The sequence below is a fragment of the Phoxinus phoxinus genome, assembly GCF_949152265.1.
Source record: "Phoxinus phoxinus genome assembly, chromosome: 25".
In the NCBI taxonomy this organism is placed as follows: Eukaryota; Metazoa; Chordata; class Actinopteri; order Cypriniformes; family Leuciscidae; genus Phoxinus; species Phoxinus phoxinus.
The window spans coordinates 5,931,561-5,958,947 of NC_136900.1; the positions used below are offsets into that span (position 1 = coordinate 5,931,561).

General features: G+C 39.0%; 1 protein-coding gene across 2 annotated transcripts; it reads right to left on the bottom strand.

Annotated features, from left to right (window-relative positions):
- Positions 1–56: 56 nt before the first annotated feature.
- On the bottom strand, positions 57–26,606 carry adat1 (adenosine deaminase tRNA specific 1). Of its 2 annotated transcripts, none has more exons than XM_079603020.1 (10): positions 26,448–26,606; positions 26,213–26,357; positions 26,057–26,125; positions 25,918–25,972; positions 22,944–23,074; positions 20,134–20,701; positions 8,032–8,177; positions 5,655–5,754; positions 5,396–5,482; positions 57–713 (listed from the first exon to the last, which is right to left on the bottom strand). In XM_079603020.1, exons 2-10 carry the CDS (start codon positions 26,352–26,354, stop codon positions 581–583), a joined length of 1,431 nt encoding a protein of 476 aa, XP_079459146.1. In that variant the 5' UTR covers positions 26,355–26,357; positions 26,448–26,606; the 3' UTR covers positions 57–580. The 2 variants fall into 2 exon arrangements, with proteins under 2 accessions (XP_079459146.1, XP_079459147.1); XM_079603021.1 differs by having other exon boundaries at positions 26,066–26,125; positions 26,448–26,580.
- Between the last annotated feature and the right edge of the window lie 781 nt (positions 26,607–27,387).

Below are 27,387 nucleotides of genomic sequence, written 5' to 3' on the forward strand. Positions count from 1 at the left end.
TTAAAATAAAGAAAATGTCTACTTTTTGGTTCAGGAATGACAAGAAGCAGGTGAATAACTGATGATGACAGTTTCATTTTTGTTTGAACCTTCCTTTTATTAGTAAAAATACAAACATGGACAAAACGTATACACTTTACATTTGAGCAAAGTTCTCCCGATAATGAAAAACTGTTGTTCTAAACCCATATTTGCAGAATGTACAATCTACTCTTTCTCATACTAATGCTCTTCATGACCAGGGGCTTTCAATCTACAAACAAGTGCTTTGAACGTGTAATACGATAGCTTTAGTGTAAAAAAATAAAAAAATAAATAAAAAAGGACATTCAAACTTGGTTGGTCACGAGACATGTGAAAGCCAATGGTGTTTGGCCTCAATGAATTGCTATGTCAATGAATAATTCCCGCTCAAATGTTCCTCACACAAAGCTCCTGTATGCCTTGGGATGCCCCTGGTCACTGCATGCTTTTGATGTATGGACAAGAAGAGCCGCTTTTATTACATTGATGTGAACCGTGCTGCGGCTTCTTTTCATGTGATTGGTTCGGGACACTTGTGTGGTTAGTGTGCGGTCCGCTAATGGAAGCGCAGCAGTTCTCGCGGGCCGCGGGGCCACAGTGGGAAGGCCTGCAGTCGCAGCTGTGTCCAGGCCTGCTGATACACTCCTGCTGCCTGCTTATAGTCCCAGTAGGTCCTCAGCTCGTTCCCACTTCAGCCAGCAAAGAGAAGAAACAAACACGTCCATCAGACACAACAGATACACAAACAACACCTGCGCGCTGCGTGAGACGTCAGAGGTCGACGCGCATGCACGGCATCACATTTCTGTATCAAACACATCTACGGCTAGAAACAAACTTTACACAAGTTTGCAAACAGACAAATGGCTGACTGGTTTAAAAACTGAATATAAGTGAATCTCGACAGCATTAAACTTTTACACGAAATACGACAAAAAGTTAAAAACAGTGATGTGTCTAACTAGACACGTCTATAAAAAAAATAGATACTTGATGCCACACAAACTTTCACAACAATAACAAGCCTTGAGAGTTCATGTAGTTAAAATGCAGAGAAAAAGTCCCAGTATGGGTTTTTGCCTATATTATATTTATTTCATATGCTAGAGTTAAGCAATATCACGAGCGGGGGAGCTGTTTTTTTTTTCTTGAATATCAGCGTGATGACAGATGGGATTGATTATATTCAACACTTCAATAAACAAGGAGTTCATATTGTGTTACATTTAAGACTCAATACTTACATAAAACAATCTCTGTTTTTTCTCTATTTTACCAAGAAACAAGTTATTTTTGTCACTGCTGTTAACTAACCGCCACACAGAATATGGACAATATGAAAAGCGTTGGGCATCAGCAGTCCCACAACAGGCTAAAACCTGAAACGGTACCAGCACAGAAACACACAAAATATCATCTAATTGTAAAAATAAGTTAATTATTGTCAAAATTCGCTGCACTTTGACACATTTCGGAAACACAATATATCAAATTTGAGGTGTGTTTGGGGCCTATTAATGCAGCAAGCCATCCGTCTCGGTAAAACCTTACTGTCGGAATAATGCAGAAATCCTTTGCTAATGAGACTGTGAAAGTGGACGCAGGGTGATGGATGTATTTGCACATGGAGTGTATATATAGTGTGTGTCCTGGGATCTTTGAGGATGGATTGTTCTTTGCTCTTGTGCGAGTCTGTCAGCGCTGTAACAAGAGCTGGACATTGGGCAGGATCACTTCAAAGATTCAAGAACTCTGAACAGAAGAACACTGTTCCCCGAGGTCAACAACTAACAGAAGTCCACTGTTCAATAATCATGTTGCTTTACAGGAATAAAACACACCTATTATTACATATATAACACAAATATACAAAGAATATGTTATTTTACACCCTGATGCAGTAGTCTAGACCAAAACAGTGTAATGAATCTGATTACCAAGATTTATGTCCATATGGATTTATTGAGAGGCTCTGGCTAGTTGTTATGTGGGAAAGGACTCCATCTTGATGCCTATGAGTCAAGAGTCTTATAACACGCATGCTTGTTTTCTCTATAGGGGTTTGTATGTTGGTTTTATTTTTGTGAATGATGTCTTCCAATCTAAAATGTTATCATATTGTATTAATAACTGTAGGCTAAGCATTGGGACATAAAACCACACATTAACAAGATTGTATTATCCATTAATGTGAGGTTGGGCAAAGTCATGTTTTACTATTTATTATTATTTTAACCTAATTAATAAACCCTAACCTCACAGTGTGCCAACATGTTGGGTCATTTGTGTTCATTGAACTGTATTTTCTTGATTAAAAACTTTTGTAGACAAGACTACAAAATAGAAGAAGTCAAGTCACATTTATTTATATAGTACTTTATATATATTGTTTCAAAGCAGCCTCATTACAGTGTTAGTGTTGTACAATTCATCAATTGTAACACAATTTCAGCTGTAGTAGCTCTACAAAAGCCAATGGTGAGATTATTCAGCTCAAGTCAGTTCCACGTTGATTTAATTCAGTTCAATAACGTCGATGCCACAAGGTTATTGTTATTAGTGTAAGTGCAACGGGATTGCAAAATGGATTTTCAAAAATAAACCCACCCTTAGAAATGTGCACTAAATATTCTGAAGTATATCAATCCACAATCTGACTTCTGACCTGTAATGCTGCTTGAATCATAATCATACACCGTTCGTTCATTGGCCAGGAGGACTGACCCCCGACTGAGCCTGGGTTCTCACAAGGTTTTTTCTTCATTTAGGTTCCTTGCCACTGTCGCCTTGATCTTGCTTAGTTGGGGCAGAGCCCATCTATGGAGAGCCTGGCCACTCCCTATTAAGTCCTGTTGTACCGAATTTTGGTTGTAGTTCCACCAGAGTTCGACTGGGGGCGATCGCCCAAGTGCAAAATGAATGGGAGTCTATGGAGCTAGACGGCTAAATGTGTCTCTTTCACCCGATTGCCGTTGAGAAATCTCAGATTTGATTGTAGGTTTTGCAACTTCAACATGGGTTATAGGTCGAAAGTTGAATGAACGAGTACTTATGTTCTTTTGATTTCTTACAGGTTGAGTTGTTGTTGCCCATAACACGCTAGCATTCTGCTAATGAACGCTGATTGGTCAGTGAAGAACTGATTACGACCAGAGAATACCGCTTGATGGCATCGTGGCATCCGAAGCGGGACCAGAATGTCTTCTAGCAAAAACTCTTCTAGCACGTGTGTTTACCTGTGTCAGCTGTGTTGTGTGTTTACCTGTGTCCGCTGTGTTGTGTGTTTACCTGTGTCCGCTGTGTTGTGTGTTTACCTGTGTCAGCTGTGTTGTGTTTACCTGTGTCAGCTGTGTTGTGTTTACCTGTGTCCGCTGTGTTGTGTGTTTACCTGTGTCAGCTGTGTTGTGTTTACCTGTGTCCGCTGTGTTGTGTGTTTACCTGTGTCCGCTGTGTTGTGTGTTTACCTGTGTCAGCTGTGTTGTGCGTGTACCTGTGTCCGGTGTGTTGTGTGTTTACCTGTGTCCGCTGTGTTGTGTGTTTACCTGTGTCCGCTGTGTTGTGTGTTTACCTGTGTCCGCTGTGTTGTGTGTTTACCTGTGTCCGCTGTGTTGTGTGTTTACCTGTGTCAGCTGTGTTGTGTGTTTACCTGTGTCAGCTGTGTTGTGTTTACCTGTGTCCGCTGTGTTGTGTTTACCTGTGTCAGCTGTGTTTACCTGTGTCCGCTGTGTTGTGTGTTTACCTGTGTCCGCTGTGTTGTGTGTTTACGTGTGTCCGCTGTGTTGTGTTTACCTGTGTCCGCTGTGTAAAAAATTGAATCCTGAGAAAAGTGGATTTTAAGGGGTATAGCCATACATAATAAAGGCTAGATGTCTTACGGCGGAGTGTCGAACGGCATCACCCGGTGGCCATCTTGTCACAGGGAAGCTTTCTGTTAGATGAGTGATCAGCACGGACATAAATACTCTTATCTCGCTGAAATCTTGACGGATTTACAAACGGTTTGGTTTCTTACAAACGTTATTAACGTGGCTATAATTCTGGATGCTTGAACATTCGAAATATATAATTATTATAATTATAATTATTCATAAGTACACAGTGTCATAACTACATCTCTGACGTTTATAACAAACCAACCCGTTTGAAAATCGGTAGAAATTTGAGCAAGTTGTGGTTATTTAAAAAGTACATGAACCATTAAAACAATGTTACAAGTGAGCGAGCCCCCTGTGGCAAGATGGCCGCCGTGTCCGGACGTCGACCTCCATTGGCCAGCAGCGCGGACGAGACATCTAGCTTTTATTATATGATATCTATGGGTATAGCTCCATAGACCTCCATTCATTCTGCACTCGTCCTATGAGCGCCCCCATATGGAGCCAGAGTGGAACTGCAACCAGTTCAGAAGCCGGAAGTTTACTGAGAGTGGCAGTTCTCCCCTTATTAGACATTCTCTGGTTGGGGACACTACATATTCAGCAATATTATTGATATGACTGCACTGACACTATTGGATGAGAACTGAGCTGGACTGTTTTCTCCAGATCTGCATTATAGATGAACTGAACTCGTGTCATATTTGATGATCTTCACACAGTTGTATTGACCTTCACACAGTTAACTGACTTCAGCTGAACAATGACATTGTCTTTTTAAAGCAGAATTGAACTCTGTTTGCATCACTGAATCATTATTTCCATTTTATCACTGTCAAGCTGCTTTGAAACACTCTGTATTGTATAAAACGCTATGTAAATAAAAGTGACTTGACTTTAGAGTAGGAGTGTAACAATATATCGTGTCACAATATATTACAATACAAAAATGCAACAATATGATTGTGGATAGTTCACCCAAGCTAAAATTACTGTGAGGAAAAAAAAATTGTGTCAAAGAAAGAGTTTTTGTGTCAGTACTACATTAAACTCCTATATACAATGTTGAATATAATGTATAATAATGCAATGGGGGGATATTTGTGGGTCCTGATTATATCAAATGTCTGATGTTACCAGTAAAAAGTGGCCAACATTATTTTAAATATATCTAGTCAGTGACAGAGCAAGCATATTCGTCTAAAATAATTCTGTATTTTCAGCTTCAGCTTCAGAATCATGAATATTGTTATTCTGGTGTCACTATTGTCCTGTTCATTGTGTTTCCAGCACCAAGTCCAAGCCTATTCATTTTCACACACATAATGTAATACCAAATTTAGCATTTTAATCAACAGTAAATTTTTTGTTAATCTCTTATCATATGTGTTGGAGTATCACAATAATATCGTATCGTGAGTTTAGTACCGTGATATCGTTACACCCCTACTTTAGAGTAAGACTATTCCAGGTCTCCTCTATATTAAAACACTCACCGGAGGGTCTCTGGAAGCTGCGCGTCTTCAGTTGCTGCCCTCAGTTTCAGAAACGAATGAAAGAGCTCCACTTTACTGATTAAAGATCTAAACATAGAGAAATATGAAACAAAATACGCATGAACTCAGAACTGATTATTGTGGTGATTGAATATTTTGTGATGATATTGTTGTCATCTTACAAAGTAACATTCTGAATGCATAAATCACAACAATATGTTATGCTTGGAATGTTAATTATTTGTTGTCCTGAGATCACCTTGCTTGCAATGTTCCCAGAGCTTTCTTCGTCACTCCCTGTTTATATCCGTTAGCAGTGACATCTAGAGGATGCTGGGACACTGCACACCAGCTGATGGCTGCAAGAATATTCATAATTCATAAGTCAGGAAAGCAGGGGAAAACCCCAGATCATTAACAGATGATCCCAGCCTTTATACAATATCTGCAAAGAAAATGAATGAAACTGAATCACAACAGACCGAAGAATGACGAAACCTTCAAAGATGATTCTTCTGCTGAACTACTTTGGAGGAGATTTTTGATGTTCTGTGAGTTTTTCTAAATACATTTTTCCTTTTTTTGCGAAGTCTTGGGCTTCCTGAAAGAAGTTCTCTACAGTAGCAGCAGTGCTGCAGGGATGATGTACTTTTACTAGGCTAAAACGCGGAAACTACTTTTGCATTTTAGCATTTATATTTCCATCATCTCAAAGACAATGGGGCTTTTGGTTAAATGCTGGAATATAATCTGTGGTTAGAGGCAGGATAGGTGATTTGTTCCAGAAACCTTTTTTTTTTTTGTTATGCTGGTTGAAATTCACATCCTGATAGCAATCATTAAGTTAAGAGGTCAAAAAAAAAATTATTAATATGTCGGTATATATCTTCTGTGGAAGGTGTAGGACCATAAAATGTCCGCTGCTTTCCGAGGGCAGCGATACGATGTCCTACCTGCCTCACATCACACGTCATCAGTGCGTTTCATGCTATGCAGACTTAGACAGACGTCAGTCACTGAACACCACAAAGTGGTGTAACACAGTTACAGTTCCTCCTGAACCAAAACAACAAGCATATGCTACATTCACACGCTTTATAATGGCAGTTTCTGTTTTGAAGTACATCAAAGTGCATCTATCCGTGATAAAAGTGCTCCACGCGGCTCTGGGGGGTTACTAAAGGCCTTCTGAAGTGAAGTGATGCATTTGTATAAGAAAAATATCCATATTTAAAAGGGGAACTTGGCAACTCTAGCCATTTCTTTGCTGATTTTCACTTTTGTTGTCGCATGTTTTCTCAACGAGCTCCCCCTACAACGGTGGGCGTATATTTCACAACACTGGCGCAAAAAAACTCACTTGCGGCACCCTACTACCGCTGCTCATGTGCATATGTTATTATCGGAGCCGGCCAACTTCATTGTGTGGAGCTATGTCTACCGAGGCTGGTAATACATCATACACGGTATCATAGAACATGTGTTTATGTCGAATTGCCGTAAAGCAGTTTGTGTTTCTCGCTTCTCACAAGACTTCCTATTTCTATCTTACCGGGCGTTAGTCCCCATGTTGCAAGGTTGGTTTTCTGCCTGGGAACGCTAGGAGGGGGTCACCATTTTCACCAGAACAGGTTATTTAACCATCCAAATGATTTCTAAACGGTTTTATTAGGTTAAAATAGTTGCCAAGTTCCCCTTTAACACATTACAAAGTAAAATTCTAGCTTCCTGCCAAGCAGCCAATCGCAGTCTACTTACGCCTAATGCGCAACTTATGACGTCAGAAGTAGCGTGGCGTATCATGGCGTAAAGTAAATATCAGCGGTACATCGCATTTGCTTGCATAAGTTGCACTTTAGACTTTGGAATCCGTATGTTCGTTTGGCCGGAAGCTAGTTATTTTACTTTATAAAGTTTTAAATATGAATATTTTCTCACACAAACTCATCGCTTGGCTTCAGAAGGCCTTTATTAACCCCCAGGAGCCGTGTGGAGCACTTTTATCATGGATGGATGCACTTTTATGCACTTCAAAAACAGAAACAGCCATTCACTGCCATTATTTGGAAGAGCCAGGACATTTTTTAATATAACTCCGATCATATTCGTCTGAAAGAAGAATGTCATATACACATAGGATGAATTGAGGGTGAGTCAAAAATGGGGTAATTTTCATTTTTGGGTGAACTGTCTCTTTAACCCAGCCTGCTCAACACAGTCCTAAGAATGATATATGACAGATCTGAAGGAAACGCCAGCCGCTGAAACAGACGAGCCATTATGACCCTGTCTACAGCGAACGTCATGCTGCGTCAAAAGCAAAAAGAGCCATTATAATCAAGACTAAACACGCCAACTGACGTGTCCGATGTAGACATGGTGTCACTGTAGTTGTGAAATCTGCTTTGGGATTATGTACACATAATACATTTAAGATTAATGTTTGAATATCTAACATTGTGAGTCTTGTCTACACCGAGTGTGTCCATTGACACTGGCTTTATTTGCTTTTGACGTAACATGCCACTCAGGATACAAGCCTGAAACTCAAAGCCTGAAATTCCAGCTGAATTAACTGCAAAAATTTGTGCAGTTACATAAAAAAAATGAATTAATAAATATGTGTGTGTGCTCACCTGCTCCACAGGGAGATATTCTGCCCTGTGTGTGTGTGTGTTTGGACTCCGTGTGTGTGTGGTTGTGAGTAAACTCCAGACTGGCCTGCAGAAGCTCTGGGGCTTGTATGGAGAAACCTGATGGCAACCCCCTCACATGGGAACATCTATAAGAGAAGATAAGTGAGTTTTAATTATTTTAATGGAACAATTTAAAATCAGCATGAATTTAATGTTGCGATCGTCTTTTCTTCCCTGTCGTGATTCCCTCTAGAATGTGATAAAATGTGGGGTGGGGCTTGATTTTGTCCTCGGGATTTGATTGGATTGTAGGAAGTTAACTAAACGAAGGCAGATCTGAATGGCAGTTTGCAGGCAGTTGTGGAGGATACAAAGTCCCGCCCTCCACCGACACACACGTCATGAAGAAAACCGTTTCGAGGGGGAGGGGAAAGTTGAAGGTACAATATGTAGTTTTCCGCCGCTAGGGGTCGCTAACCTCTTCAAAACAATAACAAAGGCGTAGAATGATGACAGTGAATGAGAGGAATCATGGAACTTGTCGTCTTGCCGATGGATCTAATAGTAATCAATTCGTTACATTTATATAGCGCTTTTCTGGGTACTCAAAGCGCTTTACATGGAAGGGGGAATCTCCTCAACCACCACCAATGTGCAGCTCCATCTGGATGATGCGACGGCAGCCATATTGCGCCAGAACGCCCACCACACACCAGCTTAATAGAAGCAGGGCGCGATTGCTAATAAGAGACAGATATCAACACCTTACGCGAGTCCCGCGGAGGACATTTCATTCTACCGAACTACCCGCAAGTGCTGAATTACTACTCACACAGGTCAGTTTATTTGACTGATTAAAATTGATCCTCGTTTTAGTTCTCCTTTTGTCCCAAAGCCTGCTTGCCATGGTCCATAATGTTTGAACGAAACAACAACAGCGTGAGCGTGCCACTAGACGTAACGCCGTTGTCCACCTTTGTCGCCATGGTTACTGTGGCAGTACGAGCGGAAACCAGGGGACTATTTAACTATTTATACAACTATTTTAAATTGTGAAATTTACAAATGGAAACATTTAGGATAGTCTCAATTGAAGTACACAATTGAACGAAATGTATAACACTGTGCAAGTGGTTGTTGGCTATTTTAATAAAATAAAAAAAGTACCTTTAAGGATTTTGCTAAAAGATTATGAATGCACATGAATTTCAAAAAAAGTATTATTTACACAGATAAAATATTTAGAATAAACACTGCAACATTCTGTTAAAAAAATACGAATAGGCTAGTCCATTTTGATTTTATGGTGACACTTTAACATAATTTCTCAGTTCAATGGCTGCTTTTTATGTCATTCCTCTTCCTCTTTACCTGAAATCTGTCTTTTTACAGATGAAAAAAATATTTTAATAAAATAAAATGCATTAAAAAAATCCTCTTCCTCATTTAAATGATTGTAAATATAAGTGTATAAATACTTTAATATTTTATTTATTAAATTATTATGAATTAATAATATGTATTATTAAATGTTACAAATAGTTATTGAATATTAATTTTGTGTTTTGATGTGCATACAGTGTTTGCATGATTCTCTAAAATTCCCTTCCTGCTCAGCTACTGTTCGGGCGCTCTTGCTCACTGCTCCGCGCTTTGCTCTATCGCTTTTATATTTTTATATTTTATCTCCTTTTATCACCTAATTTTAACTTCAGCAAATCAGCACAGTGCTCAAACGCTTGGATTACTACAAAAAAGCAGAATTCTTTTATTTGACCAGCCTCCCACTGAAAGCTTACATTCCGGGGAAGAGAGAAAACGCCTCTTCTACTTGCACTAACTGCCACAGACTTTTACAAAGGATTGCAGTTCTTGAAACAAAGTTACTTGCGGGACCACAAAACCAGACGAACACACAACAGATCTCCGTCATGGACGCCCTCAGCATACAGGCGGTGAGTCCAATGAATCTACTGCTCCTCGACAGGCCATACTGAGTGTAGATCGACTTACTAATCGATGGCACAAACAGGGAGCGAGACCCAAAGGCGCTCGAGACATCAGATTGTCACGAGTATCACATATTGCCGCAGTAGCGTCCTCTACCCCAGACACGGCTATGACAAGGATCGCAAACACTGGTCTCCTACCACCGCCTATACATCTTGATAACAGATTTGAAGTATTAATGATTGAGGAATCCCCCAACGTGATGAATCGAACACAGACTGAATCAGCCAGTAGCTAACACTGATGCTAACTGGCGCTCAAGCTCGAGCAGACAGCGGCACTCTGATAGTGGGTGACTCCATAATCAGAAACATTAGTAGCAGGGATACAACTACGTGCTGCCTTCCACAAGCAACAACTTCTGATGTAAACAAGGAACTTGAGAACATTCTGATGAACATAAGACTGCAAATCGACTTATTATTCATTTGGGGAAGAATGATATTCATAAAGAGCAGTCAGAACTCCTTAAGAAGGATTTCAATGAACTTTTTGAAACACTTGAAAGACTGAAAGTTCAAACATTCATCAGTGGACCACTCCCAGCAAGAGGAACAAACAGGTTTTCACGGTTGCTTGGGCTTAATACATGGCTCCAAAAAACCTGCAATATAAAAGGAGTGAACTTCATTGACAACTTCAATCTTTTCTGGAGTCAGAGGCAACTGTTCCAACAAGATGGCCACCACCCAAACAAACGTGGTTCAAGAGTGCTAAAGGACAATATCTACTTCTCCCTCCATCATCCTTCTGCAGTGTGTGCCAATCCACTCAACCTGAATGGCACACACACACATGGATACAGTATGAATGACCACAGGACTTCACTCCAGCACCTGAATGGACATGCGGTTGACACGTTACACAAGGACAATGATAACACCACTCAGCCACAACTTCTGCTCACGGACACAATCTCAGCTGAGCCCTGCCCACAGAGCTCACCACAGACAGACTGTGACATACTAGAACTGCTCCAAGATTCAGAACCCAAGGACGACTTCCTGGAAAACAGCCAGGGAAACCAGGACAGCATATTACAGCCTCCGATAACACCAGAACAACAGCCCCTCTCACCAGACACGCTATCTCTATCTCCACCATCTCCACTTCTGTGCTTCTCAGAGAAAATGGAAAAACTGGTGTATGCTGGAACCAAACTTTTGCTGCAAGATATCAACCAAAAAACGGCAGGCCCGACAACCACCAAAGCCTGCAGGCCCAGCTCGCCCTCCTCCTGCGCGAGCTCTTCTAGCGGGAACCCTGTGTGCCTGTATCATTCTCTATTGCTGCTCGATTACATGATAGAAAGTCTAAGGCCTTCAAAAGCCGCACAGCAAACCCATCTAATCTGTTGCTTATTACACGCCAAACTTCATTCATTTGCAGCCTTTTGTTTTGTGCAAATGTAAGTTGTAATATTGTGTTTATTTTGTGTATGCCTATCTATATCTGATTTATCTTATATTGGATGCGTTTGTACGAATTAACGCTGTAGTAAAGCGTGATCAGCTTCAGCGCGCGCGGCTCAAACGGCACTGCACGACTAATAATCACTATTGGGAGGACTGTCATATTACATAACATTATAAAGAGAACAATATTGTAATAAAACATTGTGCATTATTTGAGTTTAGTTGCCGTGTCGCGTTGCTCCAGGAAGAGCGCGTCCACAACATGATCATTCTGAATGAATGGCACGTAACTTAGTTCAAGTTCACTTGTGCATTCGCGTCATTTTGTGCAGAAATAATTTGTAATATTATGTTTATTTTTAATATATTTGATAAATCTCATATAGGATGTGTTTCTTTGAGTTAAATAACGCGCTAGCAAACTAAGCGCTCCAGTTTAACGGTAGCCTTCATTCAGCGCGCGCAGCTCAAACAGAAATGCACGACTATGATTAATTTGGGACTGACATATTACATAACATGAGAACACTATTGTATTAAATCGTTGTGAATGCATTGGGTTTAGTTGCCGTCTTCAGTGCTTGTTCCAGGGAGAGCTCGTCCACAACAGTCACACATTCTGCTCATCTGAGGCGGCGTTGGTGACACGTTGTATTAGTAGTAGTTAGACGCGAAGGAGCCATTATAGTTTTGTCCCCCTGGTCTGGTCTCTGGACTGAGTGGACGACGGTTGACGTTACAACAGAACAATGACAGCATTCAGAGACTCACTTTGTATTTTATCAGCTAATTTAACTAGTTGTTCTTATGATATATTTGAATGTAAAATGAGTTCTGTGTCCTCAAACATTTGTTACTGTCCTAGACAGGAGATGAAGAGACCACAGAACAGGGAGAGTTAGGGCCAAGTGAGACAGGTAATGGAAATATAACAGAATAGCCTACATTGGTACTGGGTCCAGCTAATTTAACTAGTTGTTCTTATGATTATATATATTTGAATGTAAAATGAGTTTATCGCTGAAGCTTTATAATGATAAGCTACATAGGGCCCTTTGAAATCCTCTTTTTTTTTCAAATTCCAATTTTGGCAGATTCTGCGATATTCCACATTTAACAGATGATCCCATTTGTATTATTTCCGCCTTACTGCATTGCGTTTACTGCATCGCGGAAATCAAAGGGCCCTGCATGCAAAGATTACCTTTCTAAGTAAAGTGGTTTTTAATGATAACAATTTATAGAGTTTGATTTGTGTTATTTCGTGTACATTCTATAGAGCAGCCAGAATTGGAGAGAGGCCAGGGTTTCAGAGCTGGTAGTAGTCATTATATTTGATTATTAAATCATTAATTTAATTAAATGATCAATCACATTTAATTATTTTACAATCCTACAACATTCTCATTCATTTGGTGAGGAACATAGCGTTTTGAGCAGGATTTGCAGACCCTGTCTAAGGTTAACGGATAATCGATTAATTGGTCATTATGGGAATAATGATCCCCGATCATGGGAATTTGTGAAAATTTACATCCCTAGGCAGAAGACAAAACTTGTAGTCCATTATAACATCTACAAAGACACCATCCATGCTTTCAACAGCAACTTAAACAACACACACACTCTTTTTGCTACTGTAGAGAGACTGACAAACCCCCCGAACCAGATTCCCAGTGAAATGCTCTCAGACAGCAAGTGCCGTGAGTTTGCTCTGAGAAAATGAATAATATCAGAAAGGTGATCAGCACATCCTTGAGTTGCACTGGGGTCAGATAGATCAGACCACAACCTGAGAAAGTAGTTACTATGTCGGATTTCGAAGAATTTGATGGCAAAATTTTGGAAGAAACCATACAGCACCTTAAAACATCAACCTGCGCCCTTGACACACTTCCCAAATCTTTTTTTCAAAAATGTGTTTTACTGTTTAGAAGCAGATCTACTAGAAGTGGTTAATGCCTCACTTCTCTCTCTGAGTTTTCCAAACTCCCTGAAAACTGCAGTTGTCAAACCCCTCCTGAAAAAGAGCAATCTGGATAAGACTATATTAAGCAACTATAGGCCGATCTCAAATCTTCCTTTCATTGGCAAGATCATTGAAAAAGTAGTCTTTAATCAGCTGAACAAATTCTCAAATGCTGAACAAAAAAGCTCAAACGGATACTTTGACAATTTTCAATCTGGTTTCCGATCGCATCACAGCACAGAGACAGCGCTCATAAAGATAATAAAAATGCAGACCTCAGTGCTGCATTTGACACTGTCGATCACAACATAGCCTACTTCTTGACAGGCTGGAAAACTGGGTGGGGCTTTCTGGGATAGTCCTAAAATGGTTCAGGTCATACTTAGAAGCGAGAGGTTATTATGTGAGTATAGGAGACCACAAGTCTGAGTGCACACCTATGACGTGCGGAGTTCCTCAAGGCTCAATTCTTGCGCCACTCCTATTCAATCTGTACATGCTTCCAATGAGCCAAATACGGTAATGAGAAAGAACCAAATTGCTTACCACAGCTATGCAGACGACACGCAGATCTACTTAGCCCTATCGCCTAACGATTACAGCCTCATTGATCCTGTTTCAATGCATTGATGAAGTAAACAGTTGAACAAAGACAAAACTGAAGTCATTGCGTTTGGAAACAAAGATGAAGTTCTCAAGGTGAACGCATACCTTCACCCTAGAGGTCAAACAATTAAAAATCAAGTCAGGAATCTTGGTGTGTCTCTAGAGTCAGACCTTAGCTTCAGTAGTCATGTCAAAGCAATAACTAAATCAGCATACTTTGATCTGAAAAATATTGCAAGAATTAGATGCTTTGTTTCCAGTCAAGACTTAGAAAAACTTGTGCATGCTTTCATCACCAGCAGGGTGGATTATTGTAATGGACTCCTTACTGGCCTTCCCAAAAATACCATAAGACAGTTGCAGCTCGTACAGAACGCTGCCGCCAGGATCCTGAGCAGAACCAGAAAATATGAACACATCACACCAGTCCTCAGGTCTTTACACTGGCTCCCAGTTATATGATTGATTTTAAAGTATTATTACTGGTATATAAATCATTTAATGGCCTAGGACCTCAATACATTGCAGATATGCTCACTGAATATAAACCCAACAGATCACTCAGATCATAGGTTCACATCAGCTAGAAATACCAAGGGTTCACTCAAAGCAAGGAGAGTCCGCTTTTAGCTGTAACCAGCTTCCAGAAGAGATCAGGTGTGCTCCTACAGTAGTCACATTCAAATCCAGACTCAAAACACTTCTGTTTAGCTGTGCATTTACTGAATGAGCACTGTGCACTGTTCGTCCGACTGTTTGAACTGTTTTAATTATTCTTATTTCTTTTTATTATTTTAATTTATTCTATGTAAAGCACTTTGAATTACCATTGAGTATGAAATGTGCTATATAAATAAACTTGCCTTGCCTTGCCTAAAAGTTCTGTATGTAAAATACTTTCTTCTTAATATGCAGAGACATCAAGTTAATTATTCATAAGTTGATTCTCTCGAAAAGTGTTAAAATCTAATGGTTCTTTAAAAACATTGCTCTGTTTGTTTAAGCATTCTGACTAAACCAATTACAAAACTACTAGTATACTTCATGCAAAGTAGTGTACTACATTACTGATTTTGAAGTTGCTACATAAATATATATTTTTTAAATGTAACAAAACATTTATTTTCAAATTATTATAAAAACTACAATAAAAAATAAAATAATTTTTTTTTTTAAATATATATATTTTTTAAACTTGAAACATCAAAGAACAGTTTAGTTCTTCAGAACTCAGATTTTTGTGTAGGGCAGCAAGAAAAACAAAAAGAACCCAGTTTCAATACAAGACCCTCTGGAGCCCTAGCATGTGGAAAACTCACGCTATTAAACAGAGGGTTTATAAGGTAATTTCTGGCTTTTTGGGTGTAACTCCTAATAAAAGTGAACACTGGTTGAAAGTCAGCATAACATGAAAAATGGAAAAATAACAAAATGACCACCTGTCCTGAACTAAGACAAAATACCAGTTTAAGCACAACAGCATTCCAGAAAACACTAAGAAATCTGATCTCTGGTTATAGATGGCCTGTATCCTGTATGTCTAGTAGACTGAGACTTTAACACACACTGAGGCTATTACAGCACAAGTGTTATTTGAGCACTGTGGAGGAAACTAATTTGAATGTGTATTTTAAATTTGTAATGTTAGCCTATATAACATGTGTGTGCGTGCGTGTGTGGCGTGCACACGCAACTTCTAGTATTTTAGAAGTTAAAGACAAAGTTTACTTTGCACGGCACATACACATGTGCCGTGCAAAGTAAACTTTGTCTTTAACTTCTAAAATACTGTTCCTTTATATTATCGGTTATACTTATATTACATCTGTTAATTCGCCAGTGGTTCACTCAACATTTTCCAATGGTTTTTTTTTAATGAGGTTTTTACAGCAGCCATATCACCCTGTAGCCCAAGACTGGTTGCCCACTGAAGCTACAGTAAGCAGGGCTGAGCCTGGTGTGTACCTGGATGGGAGACCTCCTGACAAAACCAGGTTGCTGCTGGGAGAGGTGTTAGTGAGGCAGGGCTACAGACTAACTTTTCCACTGGTTGCACTGGTGCTACCAACTTTCTCAGATACAGTCTCAATTTCCCTTTTGTTATTATTATATATTTTTTCCAGCACCAACTGGGCCAGCAGCAGTAACTGATCCTGTGTCCAGTTGGGCTTTCTTTTCCGTTTTGGCGAGTTCATCATCCACCTTCATTAAACTATTACATTACTTCAATAGGAGCAATATTTCCTTGCTTTAAGTAGTATATTTAGGCTAATAGGATGTCAATTAACCAAGCAAGTGTTAATGCAAGTGTCATTTTTCATTATTAGGCAAGTAGCGGTTTTCATTATGGGTATTAGGCTACCTTGATTTAATTTAATTTAATTCACAACTTTTCTCTCTCTCTCTCTCTCTCTCTCTCTCTGCCTTTTTAGAATTACACTTCACTGGGGCCTGCACAAACATGTCATTATGCATTTCGATGACATTATTATTATTATTTTGTGTGGGACACAGACATATTTAGATGTCGTAATTCCATGATTTGGTGCGTCTGTGTTATGGTTCGCTCGTGCATGAGAATTGACGTCATCCATAGCAACGAAGACTCACTCTTAGTTTAGGAGTTGTCATTTTTCCTTACTAAGAGTAGGCTAGGTCTGAAAGGCGTTGTGAATAACTTTTAAGAGAACACTCCTAGCTAAAATCTTTTAGTGCGATTTAGGAGTACTCCTAGTGGTATGATAAAATTCTTTGTGAATACGGCCCCAGGTGTGCTCCTACTGTAGTCACATTCAAATCCAGACTCAAAACACTTCTGTTTAGCTGTGCATTTACTGAATGAGCACTGTGCCATTGTTCGTCCAACTGTTTGAACTGTACAGTATTTTATTTTATTTTTTATAGAACACATTGAAGCTAATGTGAACGTTGGAATAAGAAACGGAAATGCGATGCCTGTAATTGAGCACACGCAAAAAATGTTCAGCACTTCAAATGTTATTTTAATGTGATAACCAAAAACTATAAATAATAAATATTATAAAATCACTAGGTTTAAAAATAAACTGTCAAGTGAAGTATCAGGTATTCACAAAAGTCTCCTGAAAAACTGTCAGTCAGTGCAGCTGCCAGCACAAGCTCACTGATCTCAGAACACTTGTGAAAACTCGAGTTTTGTTCAATAAATTTCACTATAGCCTACTCACTAAATCTTTAATCTTTTTCGTTTACAAACGAAAGTGTGAATATGATGATCGAATTTAGCTGAGGAACACGTCTTTTTTTATGTTGTCTTACATTTGAATAACTACATGAATGAAAGGTCTGACTATTTAAGTGACTATATTCTGATTATAAACTAAGTATTAAAATATGTATGCTGTTAAATCTACCTCAGGACATTGAAGATACCGACACACCAGCAAGTGACACTTCACCGGAGATTTTCCAGCTGGCTAATATGGAAGTCTCTTAGCTGCTCAGTTCAGTCATGCCACTGCACGATCCTAATTGGACACACGGAGGAGGAACATGGCACTCCCGCAGTATACGCCACGCCAGAGTCCCCAGACGTCAGGCATCCCAGAGGTCCCAGCACATCAGATTCCGGTGGTCAAAGTGCTGCAATGACAGCCGCCATCTTATGTGTTTGGACTGCACGCATGTCTACAGCTCCTACTGAGGCGACTGCTCCTGAACCTTCTGCCTGTTCTGTTACGGCCAAAGAGGTCATCTCTGAACTCCCTGCCTGCTCAGAATACTGTCTAACACTTGATGGCTGCTCTGTTAAATCTTCGTCGTCGGTTAGGAACCTGGGTGTGCTCTTTGATACCAATCTTTCATTTGAAAGTCATGTCTAGTATCTGTAAAACCGCTTTCTTCCATCTTAAAAATATATCTAAATTACGCCATATGCTCTCATTGACAAATGCAGAACAATTAGTTAATGCGTTCATGACCTCAAGGCTAGATTATTGTAATGCTCTACTGGGTGGTTGCCCTGCACGCTTAATAAACAAACTACAGCTAGTTCAAAACGCAGCAGCTCGAGTTCTTACCAGAACCAGGAAGTATGACCATATTAGCCCCGTTCTGTCAACACTGCATTGGCACCCTATTAAATATCGTATACATTTTTTAATATTGCTGATTACTTACAAAGCACTAAATGGTTTAGCTCCGCAGTACTTGAGCGAGCTCTTAACACATTATAGTCCTTCACGTCTACTGCGATCTCAAAATTCCGGCCAGTTAATAATACCTAGAATATCAAAATCGACTGCTGGCGGTAGATCCTTTTCCTATTTAGCACCAAAACTTTGGAACAGTCTTCCTAACATTGTCCGGGAAGCAGACACACTCTGTCAGTTCAAAGCTAGATTAAAGACACATCTCTTTGACCTAGCATTCACATAATGCATTATAGACTTCTATAACTCAATGCTAGGCTGCATAGATTAGGTCAGCCGGAACTGGGAACACCTCCCATAAATCCTGATGTACTCGTTACATCATAAGAAGAATGGCATCTACGCTAATTTTAGTGTCTTTGTTTATTCCAAGGTTTTCCCGCAGCCTGCCGGATCCAGGCCGTATCCAGATCTGACGAAGGACCTTCGCCTGGACCCGATGACAACGCAGCGCTGAAGTGCCAACTAGCCTCTCCCTATGGAGGATCCCTTTATCCTTTCGACAGAAGTAAATCAATCAAAACTAACTTTAGTTGGAAAATAACATTATTGCGTAATGCGTTTATCTCTGTAAAGCAGCTTTGAAACAATCTACATTGTTAAAAGCACTATATAAATGAAGATGACTTGACTTGGTTATTAAGTTCACTTCTGCCACTGTCAGTTCAAATCTAGACTAAAAACACATCTCTTCGGCCTAGCATACACATAACACATTATAGACTTATATAATTAGGCTGCATAGTTTAGAACAGCCGGGACCGGGAACACTTCCCGTAAATCCTGATGTACTTGGTACATCATAATAAGGATGGCGTCTACGCTAATATTAGTCTCTCTGTCTATCCCGAGGTTTACTGCTGTCCACCGGAACCAGGCCGTATCCAGATCTGATGAAGGACCAGCGCCAGGACACGACGACGACGCCGCTGACCTGAAGTGTCAACCAGTCTCTCCTCCTCTCCACTCCGACTTCAACCAACCGGAACTGGACAAATACTCTGATTCATTCTGAACTTCATACACTGTTCACTCATTGGCCAGAGGAGAACTGGCCCCCGACTGAGCCTGGGTTCTCCCAAGGTTTTTTTCTCCATTCTGTCACCTGATGGAGTTTTGGTTCCTTGCCGCTGTTGCCTTACCTTCTGGCTTGCTTAGTTGGGGACATTTAATATTCAACAATATTATAGATCTGCCTTAAAGGTGGATGATGATGAAATTGTTTTTTTTGTATTATTTTCATGTTATCACTGTGAAGCTGCTTTGATACAATCTGTATTGTAAAAAGCGCTATATAAATAAAGATGACTTGACTTGACTTGACATGTGCCTGGCCCACCATCCCACCCCCTGATCCACCTCCGCTCCACCTCCCTCCAGGACTTATTGTTATGTTTGTGGTGCGTCTGGAAGCCGCTCATTTAATTGGAGGGTGGTTTTGTAACATATCCCCTGAGTCTGTGTTCAGCGATGTTGTCATATGGTTCCCATGTTCTCTTCCTGTGTTTAGTTCCTGTTTGCTTTGTTCGTCTCCTTAGTTACCATTATTAGTTTCCATAGTAACTTATCATCTACACTTGTTCATCTTTAGCCCTTAGGTTCCCTGTGTATTTATACCCCTGTGCTTCTGTTGTCTTTTGACGGTCGTTGTTCTTGCAAGTTTCTCTTTGTAAGCTGTTGCGCTCCTGGTTTCCCCTGTCTGGATTGTGTTCCAATTTATGTTTTGTGTTTTTTAATAAACTGTTCCTGCACTTGGATTCTCACCTCTCCTCATCCCTGCCTAAAACATAACACCTCTACTTGACCTCTTGAGATTGACTGAACCAACTGTAAAAAAAAACGAACTTTCCCTGCACTGCAGAAATGGTAAGAGTAATATGTCAGTGTGGTATTTAAACATAGCAACACTTACCGTGTTCTCAGTGCTCTCTGCATTGCCTGATGGTTGTATGGACCCTTTCCAACCACCACAGCACTGAAATAGATCGGTCCTTGCAGGTAATGAGACAGCAGGGCACCCTGGAAGCCTAGAACGGCCCAGCGGGTAAGTTTATCACTGCACGAGAGAGAAAGTGTGCGTTCCCCACGGCCTGGCTTAACCCTCAAAACCCCAACACTGTGATAGAGTAATCCAGGCTTGAGAGGGTCGGTTGGGCCATCAGGGACACACTTTGCCCCAGTGCGATGGAGGTCCGGCGGGTAGACTTTCTTTACATCCGGTTGATAGTATGAGACTTTATTTAATTGATTATGCTCTTTGTTTCCTGTTATAACTTCACGCTCATCGGCATCCCCTGATTTTCTGCATGATGAATGGTTGTCACTTGTCTTCATTCCAGGACCCTGTCTGGTCTCCTCTAATTCACTCTCAGCGTGTCGCTTCAGGCCTCGTCTCTCTGATTCTCCGTTCTGAGCGGCCTTTACTGGCTCACAGGGCTGTGCTTGACTGCCAGTCGTAGGGAATATGGAGGCATCACCACCTGAGGATACATTAGCAAAGCACTGACTGACAAGATATACACACTCACAAATATGTTATTTATATATATTACAATAAGATAAAAACACATATACTGACCCTAACTATATGGACATATTTAATTATTGTATTCAATTGTTTCAATTAAACCCACTACCACAGGTAAAAAAATAAAAAATAAAAAATAGCCATGCTAGTTGGCAATCATGCAAACATTTGTGAAAAAAATGGGTTGTTCCAAAGAGCTCAGTTAATTTAAGCGTGGTGCTGTGATAGGATGCCACCTTCGCAATAAGTAAGTTCGTGAAATGTCATCCCTGCTAGATATTCCACGGTCGACTGTGTGTGATATTATTGGAAAGTGGAAACGTTTAGGAACAGCAGCAAATCAGCCACGAAGCAGAAGACCACGTAAAGTCACAGAGCGAACTGGTCATCGAGTGCTGAGGCGCATGGTGTGTTAAAGTCACCAACTTTCTGCTGATTCCACAGCTGAAGAGTTTCAAACTTTTATTGTGATTATTATCAGCAGAAAAAACTGTGCGGCGGGAGCTTCGTGAAATGGGTTATCATGGTCGAGCGGCTGCATGAAAGCCTCAGTTCAATGCCAAGTGTTGGATGGAGTGTGTAAAGCACATCACCACTGGACTCTGCAGTGGAAACTTCGAATCACGCTTTTCTGTTTGGCAGTCTGAATGGTCTGGGTTTGGCAGATAGGAGAACGTTACCTGTCCGACTGCCTTGTGCCAAGTGTAAAGTTTGGTGGAGGAGGGGGGATAGTGGTGTGGGGCTGTTATTCAGGGGATGGGTTAGCTTAGGACCCTTACTTCCAGTGAAGGGAATCATAATGCTTCAGCATGCCTAGACATTTTGGACAATGCTATGCTTCCAACTTTGTGGGACAGTTTGTGGAAGGTCCTTTTCTATTCCAGCATGACAGCATGACTGTGTCCCAGTGCACAAAGCAAGGTACATAAAGACATGGTTGGATGAGTTTGGTGTGGAAGAACCTAATTGGCCCGCACAGAGCCCTGATGAACCGGAAAAACTGGAACGGAGATTGCGAGCCAGGCCTTCTCGTCCATGATCAGTGCCTGACCTCACACATGCTCAACTGGATAAAAGGGCAAAACTTCCCACAGAAACACTCAAAATCTTGTGGAAAGCATTCCCAGAAGAGTGGAAGCTGTTATAGCTGCAAAGGGGAGAACAGTTGGTGTAATGGTCAGGTGTTCCAATACTTTTGTCCATATAGTGTGTGTGTATATATATATATATATACTGCTCTGATTAAACTATTTCATATATTTACATATACTTCCAAATGTTGGTTGTTGTTGAGTTGATGATTAATGAAATTAATGTTTCTATGTCTGAAGAGGAGCACTAAAAATATTTTTTATCCCTTATATTTCTGTGAGTTCTTCAACTGTAATTAAAGGGTTAAAAATTTGAATTCTGTAATAAAAATTAATTACCCTCACGTCATTTCAATCCCGTAAGACCTGTCCATCTTTGCAACACAAATTAAGATATTTTTGATGAAAACCGAGAGCCTTAGTAGTAAACAGTGCAGCGCTTCCGAACGGCAGTTGATTATTGGCTGACGTGGTTCATGTGAGCACTTCGACACATGCGTGAGATGCTGACGCAGGAGCTAGCCAATAATGAGCCGGCGTTCTGACATACAACCTGGAAGCACTGCACAATGTTTACTGCGTGAACATCATAGCAGACTGACATGGAAGAGTAGAGATTGTTGAATAAAGTCGTTATCTTTGGGGGGTTTTGCGCACAAAAAGTATTCTTGTCGCTTTATGACATTAATGTTGAACCTCTGTAGTCACATAGACTATTTAAACGATGTCTTTAATACTTTTCTGGGACTTCAAAATTGTGGTAATAACAATGTAGTCAATGGAGGGACAGAAAGCTCTCGGATTTCATCAAAAACATCTTAATTTGTGTTCTGAAGATGAACGAAGGTCATGCGGGCTTGGAACGACACGAGGGAGAGTAATTACTGACAGAATTTACATTTTTGGGTGAACTATCCTTTATTTGTACTGACTGATCATTTTCCTTGTTTTACTTTTTGGTCTTTTTTTCTAAAACATAGGAAATATAGTCATAATAACACAAGAGAAAGAGTACCGGTATACAAATATTTGACTGGTAGTGCCCAGCAGAGACCCTTTTTAACTAAACAAATATTTACATGCAAGACATAAAGCTGGACTCACAGGGTGTTTGACTGGTAAAGAAAAGGAAAGAAACTCCTGGTTTAACGGTCCATTTTGCCTTTCCGGCTCCTGGACAGAAGACATCAGAGCTCTGGCCAGTCACAGCCCTGTGCAGCTGCTCCGTCAGATACCTGAGGATAGAAACATCAGTGTGACCGAGCAAAGACTCACGTGCACAGATTACAACTGTCATTACTTTAAATAAACCAAATTTAGTCTCAACGGTGTGACCAAGACGCACATTCTTTTGATTTTAATTTTTACATTATTGAATAGAGCCATTTCATTATTATTTGCCTCTCAGAAAAATGACTAATTCACATTTATAAAACTGTTTTGATTTTAAAGTACTGTTACATTAAATTAACATGTTTATTTATTGTACTCAATTTCTATATTTCACAAATTATTATTATTATTATAACCTTTATTTTACCAGGAAGAAAACTCACTGAGATTAAAATCTCTTTTTCGGGAGTGTCCTGGCCAAGATAGGCAGCTAAGTTTACATAGACAATTTACATCAAAATTTACAACACACAATCAAATCTCATTACATAAATAAAAATTAAAATATATATATAAAATGCATCTGGTTACAAACATTTACACACAACCAATTTACTCTGATGATTATCCAATAAATATTTAAATTGACCACAAGATACTAAATCTTTTAACTTCATCTCAGTCTGGAGAAGATTCCAATCCGATGCTGCGGCATATTTAAAAGAGGTTTTACCCATCTCGGTTCTGGCAAAAGGCACACACAAATTGTAGGTCGATTTAGAACGTAATGAGTAATTTCCAGATGACTTCTGATTAATAAGACAACAAAGATAAGGTGGTAGATAACCCAATATAGCTTTGTAAATCAATTGGTACCAGTGCTTTTTTCTTCTAATACTCAACGACGACCAACCAACCATTTTATATAGGTCACAATGGTGTGTCGAAAATCTGCAGTCAGTAATAAATCTCAAAGCACCATGGTACAAAGCATCCAGAGAGACAAGAAGGTAAGAGGGAGCATGCTGATATACTACATCCCCATAGTCGAGAACTGGTAAAAAGGTAGCAGACACTAGTTTCTTTCTCACATTAAATGAAAAACATGATTTGTTTCTAAAATAAAATCCTAATTTTTTCTTAAGTTTTTCCCTCAGATATTTAATATGTGACCCAAAGCGTAAAGTGTTATCGATAATGATACCAAGGTATTTGTACTCCGATACTGATGTAATCAGATTACCCTGAAAAGTCAAAAGAGAGATTGAATTCTCAGTAGAAATTTTAGAGTTTGAAAATAACATACATTTAGTTTTTTTCTCATTTAGGACCAGCTTCAATGCACAAAATTATTTTGGATTTTATCGAAAGCAGACTGTAAGAGAGCCACAGATTGTTGCTTAGAAGAATCAGAACAATATATAATTGTATCATCTGCATAAAAGTGAAACCTTGTATTATCAATATTAAAATCCAGACAATTTATGTGTATGCTAAATAAAAACGGTTCTAGCACAGATCCTTGAGGGACTCCCTTAACGACCTCCAAAGGATCTGACTGAAAACCTTCCGCCTGAACACGTTGGGTTCTTCCCTTTAAATAAGAACTAAACCATAAAATAACAGTTTCCGATAACTGATCGATCGAAGTCTCTTTAGTAACACATCATAATCCACAGTGTCAAAGGCCTTTGATAAGTCAATAAAAAAGACATGCACAGTGTTTCTTATCATCTAAGAACTCCACTAGGCTATATCATTTAAGACTTTTAAAACAGCTGTACACGTACTGTAGCCTTTACGAAATCCGGATTGGTTAGTAGACAAAATATTATGAGTATTTAAATACTGTGTCAAATATTTATCTTTTATCAACAGATTGAATATTGGAGCAAGAAAAATAAAAGTGGTAACACTTTACAATAAGGTTCATTTATTAAACATTATTTAATGTATTAACTAACATGAACAATACATTTGTTACAGTATTTATGAATCTTTGTTAATGTTAGTTAATATGAATAAAGCTGTTCATTGTTTGTTCATGTTAGTTCACAGTGCATTAACTCATGTTAACAAGATTTTAATAAAGTATTAGTAAATGTCGAAATTAACATTAACAAAGATGAATAAATGCTGTATAAGTGCAGTTCATTATTAGTTAACGTTAACTATGAACCTTATTGTAAAGTGTTACCATAAAAGTCTTATAACTATATGGTTAGGGAATTGTTATAGTTTTCTTGTTTTAGGAATGTTAAGATGTTTAGGGAACACAAGAAAGATTGCACTGTAAAAAAGCAAGCTGAGGCATAAGGCATTTATTGCATAAGGCAAAAAAAAAAAAAAAAAAAAAACTTACAATTTGGTCTATATTTGGACATATTCTAATGGGCTTCATGGACACATGAACTTCAGTCATCTACTAGATCACAGGTTACAGGACATAACATCCGCTTGACGCATGTCAAATCCATGTGCAAATATAGAAAGGTAAACGCATTAATCCATCAAATATGCCCATACGATATGTTTACAGTGTGCGTGTAACCGTGAAGGATTGTGAAATAAGAAGCAGGGTTGGTTTTTGTTTGTGAATGTATCACAAATGCAAAGAAGTTCTGATAACGTTTTACAATAAGGTTCATTAGTTAACATTAGTTAACTATATTAGTTAGCATGAACTAACAATAAAACTGTACAAATACAGCATTTATTAATCCTTGTTCATGTTCATTTCAACATTTACTAATACTTCATTAAAATCTTGTAAATATTAGCAGTGAACTCAAATGAACAAACAATGAACAGCTGTATTTTTGTTAACTAAACTTAATGATTAACAAATACAATAACAAATGTATTGCTCATGGTTAGTTCATGTTAGTTAATACATTAACCAATGTCAACTAATGAACCTTATTGTAAAGTGTTAGCAAACTTCTGATGTCATGAGTTAAATTACCTGACACCCCCCCTTCGAGCAATAACCTCGGCATGACTGTCATTCAGAATATCACCTGCAAATCATCACAATACAAAATATATGAGATTCCAAAGTAGTTTAGTATTTGACAAGTTTTTAAAAAATCTTTTACATTTACCCTTCATACTCATAGCAGACTGGCCGATGCATTTGGTGCCCGTCCCCAAAGACACAACCTGCTTTTGAACTGAGATTAAATGGTTAAAAGGGCATTATGAAGTTTTCATATCAGTGTTTATATGAGATGAGCACTTATAGTTAAAGTTTTGCTAACCTGTCTTCTGGTCTGAGCTGTCAGTCAGAAGAACTACGGCAGCCAGTAGAGTCCACTCTCGACCCGCCTCTGGCTTTCCTCTCTTAGGTAGTTTATTAAAGTGATTATAACACAAACTGGCTATTTCATCAGGACTCCACATGATCTGATGGTATACATGAACAGTAGACATTCATGATGAGACTTAGCATGTGTTTTTACAACATTACTGTTAACGCAGTATTTGTGTACTCACACTTAAATGCCTGGTTAACACTCATGCGAGTTACGGATGCAAATATAAACTCAGTAGGTCATAAAAGTGTTCTTCGAGTGCCTTCTCGTGTCTTGGGAAGAAGTCTTGCACCCACAGCAGAAGTAGAAGAATATCACAGATTTCAAAATAAGAGTCTCCACATTCGCTCGATAGAGGGCGCTTTAATACAAGACATACAGATACACTTTACTCTTCCATTGAACTGTCTTGAAAGTAGAGTTCTAGATATTAATTTATTGTTTTATTTGTAAATAAATTAAGCAACAGCTTGAACAAAAGTGAACAAATAGGCAATTATTATTATTCAGTGACAGTAGCAGAATCAAAGCTTGCTTTAAACGTTTATATTCAGTGCTTCGTTACATTTTGTTTTGCATCTCAGTCAACACGTTGGGGGTTAAAATAGGTCCACATTTATTATAAAAATGTTGTTCACTTTAAAGGACAGCATTTGTTCTCAGATAAATAACATATTTAATTACTTAAAGCCTATATAGACGTGTTTTGTTGCATTAATTATGCCTTGTCATGAAGGCTACCTTAATCCATTCGATGAATAACGGTAAGCACAATACATTATAATACTTAATCATCACACCTTTTGAAAGTATAATGCAATAAAACAGACAAACAAGCAATTCAGATGCAAGGAATCTGCTAATATTATAATGCATTTTAATTTTGTTACAATTATGTATTAAAATATAGCTAATTATAACGTATATGAATAGAATGAATCATAAGTATCAGAAACATTCAATATAAAGGCTTTAAGCGTTACCAAATACAGTGTTTTAATATTTTTTTCACAACTGTTATAAATTCAATAAACAGTGTTTTAATAAATTATCATTTTTAGATGAGTATGCTATTAATTACATCAAAAACCATTGCTGTTAAAAGATTACGTTATAGATCT

Bases quoted from the DNA above. Each gene is read 5' to 3' on its own strand.
- adat1 (XM_079603020.1), bottom strand. From the start codon at position 26,354: ATGTGGAGTCCTGATGAAATAGCCAGTTTGTGTTATAATCACTTTAAT. The intron at 20,702-22,943 runs GTGAGTCCAGCT...ATGTATCCTCAG, and splicing joins CTTTACCAGTCAAACACCCT to GTGGTGATGCCTCCATATTC. The intron at 714-5,395 runs GTGAGTGTTTTA...TGCTGGCTGAAG, and splicing joins CAGCTTCCAGAGACCCTCCG to TGGGAACGAGCTGAGGACCT.